Genomic DNA, 12,849 nt, shown 5'->3' on the forward strand with positions numbered 1-12,849 from the left:
ATTTTTCCATAAGCTTTATGTATTTTTCGAACATAATGTTGAGTTAGCGGTTACCCCCTGATCATAGCCCTAATCAAGGACCCTTAAACATATCAATCCATGTTTGTATCCCCCATATATAGAGACACATCCTTCCGCAGAATGCCCCAAAACCCAAGCCAAATGTACACGAGCAATCATTGATTTAGCTGTTATTGTTTTTATCGTCTTAAGTTATCAATTGGTTCCTGTCGTTTATAAATTTAATTTATTTTACATTGTGTGTACCATAATTTTGATTGTAATTATTTCCTAAGCTAGAGATTCATGTATTCGCTGTACTTTATGCACAAGTTGTAAGTATGTAAGCTCGCGTAATTGTAGCGCCCTAAGCGTAGTGTAAATTAGTAAAACTGTATATACTTATAATTAAAGAACGATCATGAGACACATTAAACAAAAGCCACAATTATTGGTATAAATAAAATATTATGCATTTTGTATTATTTGCGGCGGAAAAGCTCAACGATTAAACGACTATAATCAAGTTTCCCAACTAAATAAAACTCGGTACTCGGTACTCGGTACAAATATAATACAACATTTAACTCGTTTGTATTTATTTTTAGGCAATTTATAGAGAAAAATATATCCAGCCACTTGAGGCTAACTAACCAAATGTATCATTTTAGGGCATTTTGAAATGAATGGCCATAATAATCTTATTTTTCGCTTCTTCATTCAAATTATCGGCAACTCTAGCAGCGTCAATCACTTTCTCTTTAACCTTTTTGGGAATTGATGCAATCTCGAGATGCACTTTATCCACCTCCTTTTTCTATCCAATCCATTCAAGAAGTGTAGTTAACACAATATAAAATAACGATCTTGGCATAAAAGAACTATTCATGGTGCGTATCCAGCCTACAATCTTCTACATGCTCGGATTCGTTACAAAGATTCGGGTATTCGTGATCCACTCCTGTGGAGCAATGTTCCCCAGGAACGGCATTAAACGAATAAAGGGGCTCGTTAGCTTTTGGAGTGCAGCTGTAAAGGCAAATCATCCATTGGTGCTTCAAGCCATCTTTTTTGGACATGGCTATGGCGCAACCCATATGGTTGCTGGCACCCACCATCATTCTCCGGAAGTGGCTCACCTCTCCGCTAAAATCAACACAAGAATAACTACATTATTTTGCAATATTTTTCATAAAAAATACCGACTTGTTCTCAGCGGATCCATCAACTACATTAAGCACAGTTGCGTGTTTATATTGATCAAACCATGCGTGCATTTGCGATTTAAGAACCAAGAAGGCATTCTGATTCTTTTTAAACTTGTTGTAAACTGATTGGAAGCTGGGATCTTCATATCTAGAGGTAGAGATGCACTCCTTGGGGGTATGAAGGGAACAGCGTTTTACCAAAAAGCTGGCTACCTCCTCTAAGCTCGAATCCCACTGCAGCTTAAGCATGGCTCCGGATCCGGGAAGTCGGTTCACCATTCCGGAAGCTATTAAGTTTCGGAAAATATTATGCTGATTAACAATATACATTCTCCATTTATTTGACATAGGGTAAAGTTTCAAGTCCGCCCCGCAACTAGACTGCTGTATTAACAAGAAAAATAATGATGATTTCGTTTTGAATTAATTTGAAACTTACTTGTGTACTGTTGCAGCCAATGTGCGGCAACATATTGTCTGGACAGTTCGTCAGACGGCAAAATCGATTTTTATACACATCAGAATAATTAACAGTATCATTTGAATTTCCATGAACCGTGGCTACCAGAAAAACAAAAAGAATCGCAATCACCGCTCCCATTGAAATACATCTTTCGAATTTCATGATTCTTTCAGAACTAAACTGAGAATTTTATGTTCTGTTATCCAGATAATGTAGTGAATTGGTCATAGTGTATAGTATGACATGTAGTTAAAATCAGGATTTAACGCTTCTACAACCTGTTAACCAATATAAAATTATTTTATATAAACTAAAAATTTATTTTGTGTTGTGATATAAAGTTCGGATTTCTATAATTTTCCGCTCTCTAAAAAAAGGATAGTCAAGTTCCTATTCCTGAGTTATTGCACTCAATGTGTGACAAAGGCCCAACTGAGCTGTCTTTGGATAATTCAGTCATTGTAAATTATATTTGTTTTGGTATGGTTCTTTAATTTCAAGTGTGACTGATATATTGTAGAGAATCAGTCTATAAATCATTTTAGCTAAAGACTATAGTCTTCGAAGGAAATCAGATTTAAATCTGAATCTTAAAAAACCAGCGGAATATCACTAAAATTGAACCAATATGGTGTACCTTTACATAACCCAATAAAAAAAATGGCTTAATCGGAAAATGTTTCACGTAATATAGGAAAATTCGAAAGCCTGTATTCCAGTGGATTCCGTTGGATTGGAAATGGAATTGCCTTTGGTTCCGTGAAGGCCATTCTTGTGGAGCCGAGTGAATACAAGTAGCGTAATCCGCTGTATTGAATAGGAAAAAACCAGTAGCATACCAAAGGGGAGCCCAACATTTTTAAGCCGACATCTGTTTTTATGGCGTAGATTATTAATTCACGGGTAGAGCGCTTTTTGGCTCTTGTGATGCTGCATTGTCGCCTCTAACAAAAGCCTTGATCGAAAGTATCAAATCGGTATTGTCTGCGCCGTTAAAACTCAATCGTCATTGGAAATTGGAACGGATTTTGGCTGTCAGCTTAAATCAATTGTGCCGCATCTTATAGTTTTAAGAGCGGAATGATTTAATTATTCCAGGGAAGCGAGCCGCAGCTACACCGTAATTTACATCTGAAAATGAAGAGAAAAATAACTTTCTTCCTAACAAATTGTTTATTCTCAGCCAGCTTATGGAAATTCCAATATTGTGGCAGTGATCCGATATCTAATCGGTTTACAGCATTCTCAAAGCCCCCGATCCATATGTGTGTGGGTATATATACATCTCAATACCCATCCCCAATTTTATGGGGAAACTGTTGAAATTCGAAAACTCACGGCCTTTATGATTTTCCAGCTTAAGCTTGTTTTCTATTGTTTACCCAAAATTTGTGTAAACGTGCACAGCCTACAGTCAAAGAACGTCAAAGCTTAAAAAATATAATTAAAGTAGAAAACGGATCGAAAATGAATAAAACAATTTGAGACACGGTACTCTGAATTTAACAAATAATACCATGGTGTAAATTATAGCTTTGCTTTAGTTGAAACTGAGACGTTGATATGTTTTTGAAAACCTGGCCGAAATCCGCAATTATGCTAATTTTGGCAGACACACTTAACATAAGAACATGTGTTTCGAGCATTTAGCACATTGCCTTTTTACCTTTGGCGTACTACGAGGAATATCTCGACTGGTTTTGTTTGGAGATGAAGAGTCAGGGCTTGAACCCAGCAAGGTCCGATCTGGCAAACAAATAAAATGATAATAACATGTTATTATGCAGACAACGATCACACTGGAACACTGAAAACAGTGAAACAGTGAGACCTAAAACAATGATGGGACCGGAGCAAACTGCACCAGACGGGCCACTTTTTGGAGCTCCTCCACTTCGGTCGATAGATAGGTGATGTGCAGCTTTCGCGAAAAAGAAATAAAACCCACATTTCCGTACTTAACCATGTGGAACTCTGAATTTCAAAAACATGTCCAGTTCTCCCAACCAAAGACACTTCATTGTTTCATTATTTTTTTTCGAGAAATTAAATTTGCCAACATCTTCATCATCATTGGATCGCGAGAGTTTATTTTGTTTATTTAAAGGGCCGGAGAAAATAATTGAAATCGTATCTTTTACAAAGCACTTTTTATCTGATTTAGTGGGGAGAGGGCATGTCAACTTTTGCGGAAAGGCAATTTACTGCACTCTTTCAACAGTAATTTTGTTAATGCTGTCACAAATATTATGACACGTGGCGATATTCCAACACTTCAGCGGCCTCCCTTTGATTTAAGCTGTATTTTTTCAGAAAATTATGAGATCAAAGCATTTCCTGACATATGCAAGGTCTGTTTGTATTTACCTCAGAGATATGTACATTCCCACTTGAGTCGATTATACTAAAATATTACACATGAAATTATGCGAAATTGTGAATAGTATGGAAAGTTCTGTGTTTTCATTTATTTTAATAATCCTAAATTAAAAATATTTCCTGTTAAGTTGTTCTTTTAAAAATATAATATATAATAGACCGCCGTACAACTATTATATCTCTTATACATCTCTTTCAGTAAATAAATGTTAAACCAAATGTTTTTATTTTTAAAAACTCTTTTTCAAGAATAGAGTAAAATTTAACAATGAAATTCACAAAACACTTCCACAGTACCGCATCCACAGGAGAAATGTAACTGGGATTCACTGACTAACCGAGACGATCGCCTGATCGTCTGAAACAACATGAGCTCTTGTTTACTTCCATGTGGGTGGAGTGCCTCGTTGGTTGGTGGTACGGTGATGCTAGTGACTCAAGGTGTAGCTGATGGTGCTAGCAAGGAGTCCAAGCCGTTCATTCAACAACTGCCACATTTCAATGGCAACCGAGATCGCTGTTGCAGATACCACAATTCGGATGTACCTTATTGCATGTCGTGATTGCGTCAGCTTGTCTTCACTGTACCAGGACTCTGGAGCTACTCCCTGAATCCCTGGCCCTCTGTCTCCCCGGTTTCCTGAATCCTTGGCTCCGGCCGATGCGAAAAATTAAGCGGCCACCAATCATTGTTGTGTTCAGAGCTCGGTCAAATGTTCAAATTGAAAAGTTGTAAATTATCAAGCACCACCATCGAAATCGAATCATTCCAATTAAATTTGAATTGAACGGAAAACGAAGAGAAGTATCTTTTAGACTGGTTGGTGACCCTTTGAGGTTAACGCCTCTTTTCACGGTTTTAAGCAAGAAATGTTTGTGATCCGTACTTCTGGCATAGGTTTTAGCTTTTAACTTTCCTCAAAAGTATTTCAATTGTACATACATGTACATATGTAGTATAAATAGTTTATGGATAGCTTTTATATTAATCCAGCTTTATGCTATAGAAATCCAAGCATACATATGTGAATAAACAAATCGCTTTTGCTAACAAGAAAAGCGTTCTTGTTACGTCCTTCTTATTTTGTTAATTGAAAGAAGACTCTTCGGGCCAACAAATTTGATTAGGCCGTGTTCGAATAAACACTTTCAACCACACGGACGTGATAGTTGGGATAGCAAATTGTTTTACGCTCCAATAAGTGGTACATGCCGCTACAAGTTTCTGGCGGGGATCGGTGGTATCCGGGATAGGGGAACCGGAATCGAGATCGGGATCGGGAAGTTGATTGTGGATCTGAGATGTTGTCAGCGTGATCGCGCCACATGAACACGATGATTCTGTTGATGTGGATGATCTTAATCAGTATCACAGAAGGCCTCTCTATCCTCCGGCCAGGGCTAAGTGGATGCATACCCAAATCATCGCATTGTCGGGAAGTGGGGAAATCCAAGGGATCCAAACGATCCATAGAGGTGTGCGTCAGATGCTTAATTTAAATTACCCAAGGGGCGGGATAAAGTCTTCGAGGAGCTGAACAGCAAACAGCTCACAGCTCACAACAGCTCCATCTCACAGCTCACAGCATGAGTAGCTGCGATTTGACACCTCGACTGACAGCTGGAATTGGGGAAAATTATTGGGCGCAGTGGAACACAAGGGGCGCCCATTAGATGACTCGGCCGTAAAAACAGTCCCTGCGCTGCTAAAGACCTGTGTCGAGGCACAGTTGGACGTTGAATGTTGGATGAACAGGAGGCGAATGATGAAGGAGAATGAGAGCCCGCAGACCACTAATTTATTCCACATAAATTAGTCGTATAATTAAAATGTTTATACAAGCTCCAAACTATACACACATATACTTCTTGAAACACTTCACTTTCGGCCATCGAGACGTTGGAAGGGGACACCGTAACGATTCCACAAAGAGATAATCAAATATTTTGTAACTCAATCCGATCATTATTTTCCAATGCTGAAATAAACCAGCTCAATTGCTTGAAATTTAAGCTTTTTAATTATTATTATGCGAGCACTCAGACATTTCAGTTTATAAATATCTCATTGGTTGAACGAAACATTCGGTTTTTTCTTGGTCTGATCTGGTCCATCAATATATTTATGTATGTATATAAAAACATTAATAATTTGAGAATCATGTCTTTTGTCGCCAAAACATTTACCGCAACGAAATGAACATAAAACTGTCATATATTTGATGACTTTATATTTATGAAGGCCAAAAATGTTCGATCGCCAGAAGAGAAAAACCAGTTGTTTTTACGATTTCGAATTATGATGAATTCATATTGCCTGGTATCTGGTATCCGTACCGAAAGGAGTAGGTACCATCGTCCCACAAAATATGAACGTCGTTGATTCTGTCGGACTGTCGGGAACACACAAGCCGTACGTGCTTTACATTTGAAATGATGTCAAGTCAGGCGCACTAATTGATCGCTTTCGAGCGTGGAATCCTCGCTAAAAGGCCTCTCTGATGGCTGAACAGACGGTCTTTCGATCACTGATGTTTGGTTGTTTTTGATGTTTGGACCTGTGCCCATGTCCCTTGTCAAAGAACTAGATTACTGCGTCCGCCTGTCCATCCGAGGAACATCCAAAAACCATTGCGGCGACGTTTGTCCGCCGATGCAGTTCACGAAATTGCACATCACCAACCTGTCCAGGAGTAATTTCTGTCCACTCCACTCCAGTCCAGTCCAGTCAGGTCCAACCCAGCTCAGGTTGGTCCTGGTCCTCTTCACATATCCCGATACTGTTCCCATTCACTCAAGATTTATTAATTTATGTTACGCTCCGTCTCCCTGAAGCCCCCGTCATAACTCCAATAATAACAATGTCTCCTTGGCGGACGCGGCAAAAAAATACACAATAAAACACGGGTAGAAACATCGAAAGTCGAACGTATGAGAATATTTATTGTCTTCCACCAAAGTACAACTTGTACAAATGTATATGAATTCCATTGTCTTAAATTATGAACGGGTTTCTTCTTCTAAATGAATTGCCATAAATAGGGTCGTCTGACGGAGAGCTTTGTTAATGCTCGGCTTGATATCAGTGATCCAAGAAATTCGAGTTTTTATTTTCATTTTCAAATAAACTTGATAGCGATTAATATAAGCTTTTGAGGAATCCGTTTTTAATTGGTTTTCATTTTTAGATTATTCTAGAGTATTTCTTAATAAAAACTAATGACAGCATTTTTTAAGAAAAGCATTTTTTTATATTCTTATAATGTATTATATTTTTCTTTTTTTTATTTCCCGACTTAAAAATAAATGTAGCTTTTTTTATTGGGCTAATGAAACATCAATAAATGATTGTCAAAGTTTCCTGGCAAAAATATAAAAACAAGAACATGAGGCAACAATTTTTGCTGAATTTCAAATTGGTAGCGTAATGTCAACACCGCTGTACCCGTACCGCTCCACCCGAACCGATCACCTGGACTGGGCTAGGACGTCTCTGGTTTCCAGTCTGGCCCTGATCCCGTTTGCCATTCGCTGTCGCCGTAATCCGAGAGTGCTGACCAGTGGTTTTAGTTTTCTGCTGCTTTACACCGAATTCCGGTACATTTTCTCGGAACACATTTTTCCCAAGCATTTTTGCAAACACGCCTGCCCCATCCCAGGCTCTCCTTTCCCCTTTCCACTCAAATTATTCATATACATTTTTTATACACATTTTTTTATTTATTTCATAATAATGCTATCAGGTGGATATAAAATATTGACGTCTGACAACTGTAATATTATTGCTTCCTGCAGGAATAACTACGCCCCAAGAATTGAATTTGTGATGAGGATTTTGAGGTGTTTAAGTGTGAAAAACATGTTCGGAATTTGAAAATACTATTAAGGGGCTCATGATGATGATGATCAATAATGGGAATGGGTTCACACAACCCCATTGCCGTATGAATGTATGACTAAGTAAGGGTTTGGAGTTTTTGGAGAAAGTGCGAAGGCACTTATGATTACTTTGATTATTGTCCCGGGCCGGGGCCATTTGTAGCACGTGCTGCTGTCACAATCAATTTCATTCCCCTTTCTGGCCTTTCTGGGCTCTAAAGTTTTAACACTGTTCTACATTGATTACCAAAACAGTAGTCGTGTCGGGTGGCGAGTGGTGGGTGGAGATTCTTAACCCCAAGAGTTATGCTACGACTATGATTTTAAAAGGAATCTGGGCAACACACACGTGGGCACACTGAAGAAAAATTCTTTCTTATAGAGAATATAGTCCTGTGGTCTTTATTTAATATTTCAAAAATATTCAGTAATACTACATTTATAGTAGTAATTTAGATTACAAAAATCATACGTAATACATGGATAAGACTGCTTTGGAAGTTTATTATTGTCACAAGTTAAAGTATGTATATGACTCCCTAAGTTCATAGATCTTTTTCTCTCAGTGCTCGGCACCAATACTAAACGCATACACTTGTGCAGATGTGTAAAGGATTGTTGAAATGGCTGTTGCCGCGCTTTTTGGGGAAATGTCGAAGCGAAACAATCTGCTACATTGTGTAAAATGTTCAGACAACCGCCATCCGCCAGTACGCCATCCCACCATGCCACCAACCCGCCATCCGCCGCCGGTGCCTTCGTCAGGGAAATCTGTGGAACACGCCCCCATCAAAGGCGAAAGGCAACGCGCTCCGGCTACAAACATCGAAACATTGTCGTGTCGTCGACAAAAACAGAACAGAAACAAGCAACTGAAACAGCAAACGAACAATGTCGACAACCGAAACGGGACACACAACTGGAGGCCCAAAGGCCCAAGAACCGAGAAATAAATGGCTTAAAACTGTAATGATTATTGACGCTCTTTATGTTTTAATAATGTGTCAGAGAAATATATATATTTTAAGGGTTAAATGGCCCACCCACGTCACAAGCACTCGTCGCGTCGCCTTGTGCAATAAAACTTTGAAATTCGTTTTAAAATGTCGCCGGCTGTTCTAAAATTTATAGCACAATCAGGCGCCATCCATATACCTATGTAGTATATTTTTGAAAAAGTACAATGTGAATATCCCAGAATAATAACCAACCCCCTGGAAAAGGGTTAGGCAATATTTTTCTATTTCCCTTCAATCGCCCAAGAAAGTTTCACTTTTCACGGACATTAATGGGCTAATAGAGTCGTAAAACGTTTTCAAAATTATGAACTGTTGGGGAAAGGAGAAATGTGAATATTTTATCCTATTTTGACATGGTTGGTCATCAGTTTGTCCGCTAATGTGTTGACCCCTCTTAGTGGTTAATTAAATTTCATGGTCCATTTGGAGCAATGATTTTCTTCAAAAAATTTTTGGGTAAAACTGTAACACTTATCAATCGCAATACAATATTTAGCATTTAATGGCTCCTAGTAGTACGTGTGAATAAAATAATTACATTTAAACCTTTATGACGTGGTCATCAGCTAGACCACCAAGTGGTTAATTCAATTTCATGGTCTATAGTGTGGGTCACCATTTGTTCCACTAAACACACAAATAAAAACCCACCTCCACAGAATGTCCCAAACAAACATAATGAAATATTTCCAGGCAGAATGAGGTAGAACTATAGAGTTTTTAATTCATGTTCGTATAGCTGGGACAAGAGAAAAATAAATACATTTGTCATTTGTCGCCAGGAACTGGCCGTGATGGAAGGACCACCCGTGGCCGGCCAAGGAGCACATCCTGTCCTGATTGGTGGCCAGCACTAAAGTCTGGTTTTCCTGTCGAAATCGCCACAATATCCTCTGCGACAATGAGTCCGGGCAGAAGGCAGCCAGCAGGATGCTCGGATGATTGTGACCCGACCCTGTGGTCTTCCCATAGCGAACCGTACTGTACACAATGCACAAGCCATTTATCACTTTGGCATATTGTCCAACTCCAAGATTGGCATCGTATTGAACCCATTTCCCGCTTCAATGCCACATCCACGTCTCCATCAGAAGAATCTGCTTTGCCACATGCTCTTCGCACTATCATAATAAATAAATACCAAGTTGTCCTCTGTCCGTTTGTCCGCCTGGCCGGTGGCGGCTGGCCAGATTCGATTGAATGGGATGACCTTTTCGCTGTCATTTAATTTCGAGCATTGTCTATTCGCTTTGGGAACGGAAACCCCTAATCTGGCCATGATGTTATTCGAAGTGCTATCATTAGGATGGACGAGGGATGAAATTCGAATCGAATCGAATGGTAAAACGAAAGCGAGTCTGCCAGAGTTTTGTCTTATTTTGTTTGTTTTTCCCGTACAGGGAAATACATTTCAAGTCAAAATATTTACTGTCAGCATTTTTCTTCTTCCGAAACCTTTCCGTCTTTCTGCCTTTCCTCCGGGCTAGACTTCAACCAAATGTAACCCTTGGCAGACGGCTTCATTACATTTATATTAAGGAATGCCAGGATTCATCATTATTTATGACATGCGTTCGTTAATCCCAAGACTTAATTAATTGTCAAGAAGACATCCGAATAAAAGCAATGTACTTTCAGGGAAAACCCAAAGCGTTAATATCTGCTCATTATTATAATGACAGAAAAATTGCACAAACATTTCTTTATTGGATTCTAAGGGAGTATAAAATATGGAGAAATTCTTACAAGTATGTCCTTCTATTAATAGGTATCTAAAATTTTTATGATTTTGGTTAAACACACTATCTTTTGTTTACAACCTCAAAAGCTCTCGTGACTTTCAAAGTAAAGGACTCCCACTTCGTGTCGTTGTGGTTTTGCAAAGCCCTTGTACAGTGACTCCTGTATTTGTCGGAACAGGACTGATTATGCTCGGTTGGACAGGGACTTCGTGACCTTTCGACGTTGCCGGGGATAATCAAAATTATAATTTGACTGATTACCCAAGCATGCCTCTCAATGCAAACGCATGAATTGGCACACTGGCATAAGCTGACGTACGAATGGCTTCATTCTAACACCCGATATGTTTACGTGTATGCCTACTGGGGGATGTAAGCTGAGGCTGATCGAATAACATATACCCTTTAAAGAAAATTGATATCAAAAAGGGGGTGGTTATCACAACATTTTAAAGTTTTAACCTTTCAACCTTTAACTTTGAATCATATTAATAAAATGAGATCAATAGGTGGAACAAGAGTAGACTCCCAGCTACCCTTTAAGGATGACAACAATTTTTTATATCCTTTCTGTGCATCTGACATTCAAAGGGGTTGCTTTTAGTTTTTTTTTTTGTCACATCCATCAAAAATGTTCAACTCCTGGTTAAAGTCACATTAAACCATAAAATATAATTAAGTAACGACATAAAAAATGGTTTAGGGTTATTAACAAAGGTAATCTCTAATCCCTCAAACATTTAGCGATATTTTAAGGGATACCAGGCAAGAAATTCTTAAATTTAAATCATGCAAAGTTCATTATTTTCTGATTATTAAATTTTTAAGCAAAATTGTTGAACTCCCTCCATGCATTCACTGCAATTATTGGGGCAAACATTAATTCGAACTAATTTGGGTAGTTGAGAACCAAAAACGTGTCCAAATTCCATCGGCACGTGCTGGTCGGCCCAAAAATATGTAGCTTATTATGCAAACCATGCCCTTCAGCCGGTTGCTGTTTTTGTAAATTGTATGTTTACGCTGGAAAATACGTTTTCCTTGCTAATTAGTACATTTTGTGCGGTTCGATTAGGCCTCCTCTGCGGGTGAACACGTGACGCCAGGTAATCCCTACTCCAACTAACTTTTGTAGTTGGCCGGAAATATCATCTGCCACATCCAGCCGAGTATCTGGGCTGGTCTGTTAACCAAATTCGTGTGCCCTGTGACATTCACTGGCGCATTGTTTTCGGCCACAGCCCAGCCCAATGGATGTTACCCGCCCGGTATGCCGGCCGGTTAGCTCTGGGCGTTTTGGGCAACAACTGGCTCGCCGACTGGCCGGGTCCGCATCCCGGGGGATAATACAAAACATGTGTTGACGTTGCCACAAATACACCCATCTCTCTGCTAGCGTCCAGAATCAACAGACAGGTGAACCGGAGGTGGGCGGCCAACAATGGAACGAGATTGCATTGCACATGCACATCAGAGATGCCAATTATCCCACAAAAAAAGGGTTTCAAGATGGAGATTGTTTATTTCAAATAAGTATGGGGTGTCTAACTTTACCATTATTGAGAAGCTTAGGCTTTAAGTCTTAATTTGCTAAAAAATAATGGTACGAGACTAAGTTATATTACTGATCCCCAAACCCTATTTTGTAATCTTTTTTGGTTTTGGTCGTGGGTGGCTTTCTATAAATATGTAAATTGAGATAAAATTGAATAAATTGCATATACATAAATTGCCAATAATCCGATTAATAAATATAATCAGATGACACCATAAAATTGCCGATTTGCCATCACTGGATGCACTGGATGCACTGGATGCATGTGATGCAGGCAGTCAGACACATTCCCTACGGGGAGTTTCGGTTCATAATACTCCCCACATCGCCGGACGGAGGCAGGCTCATTAAAACGATTGGCGGATGGTTCGGAACGCGGTTGTGGGTAACAATTTCCATATGGAAATTGAATTTACACCGGCCTTGATGTGGTTTTTCCAATAAAGCACACAAAGAGAGTGCGGGGCGTGGCCAGAGGAAGAGGAGTATTTTAAAATGGGCGGACGAAACGATGTTTTAATGCCCTCCTAGGCACTGTTGACACTTTCCAGTCCCGCACAGTACTCACAGTTGGACGGATTAAGAGTCGCGAAGAAGACGGCAT

At 39.3% G+C, this 12,849-nt stretch overlaps 1 protein-coding gene across 1 annotated transcript; it reads right to left on the reverse strand.

The window, feature by feature from the left end:
* Nucleotides 1-570: 570 nt before the first annotated feature.
* LOC6507741 (antigen 5 like allergen Cul n 1) lies at nt 571-1,866 on the reverse strand. The gene is made up of 3 exons (XM_001956212.4): nt 1,648-1,866; nt 1,207-1,592; nt 571-1,146 (listed from the first exon to the last, which is right to left on the reverse strand). The coding sequence occupies exons 1-3, from the start codon at nt 1,831-1,833 to the stop codon at nt 882-884; spliced, it is 837 nt and encodes a 278-aa protein (XP_001956248.2). The 5' UTR covers nt 1,834-1,866; the 3' UTR covers nt 571-881.
* Between the last annotated feature and the right edge of the window lie 10,983 nt (nt 1,867-12,849).

The sequence above is a fragment of the Drosophila ananassae genome, chromosome 2R (genome assembly GCF_017639315.1).
Source record: "Drosophila ananassae strain 14024-0371.13 chromosome 2R, ASM1763931v2, whole genome shotgun sequence".
In the NCBI taxonomy this organism is placed as follows: Eukaryota; Metazoa; Arthropoda; class Insecta; order Diptera; family Drosophilidae; genus Drosophila; species Drosophila ananassae.

Bases quoted from the DNA above. Each gene is read 5' to 3' on its own strand.
- LOC6507741 (XM_001956212.4), bottom strand. From the start codon at position 1,833: ATGAAATTCGAAAGATGTATTTCAATGGGAGCGGTGATTGCGATTCTT. The intron at 1,593-1,647 runs GTAAGTTTCAAA...TTGTTAATACAG, and splicing joins TTGGCTGCAACAGTACACAA to CAGTCTAGTTGCGGGGCGGA. The intron at 1,147-1,206 runs GTCGGTATTTTT...TGTTGATTTTAG, and splicing joins GATGGATCCGCTGAGAACAA to CGGAGAGGTGAGCCACTTCC.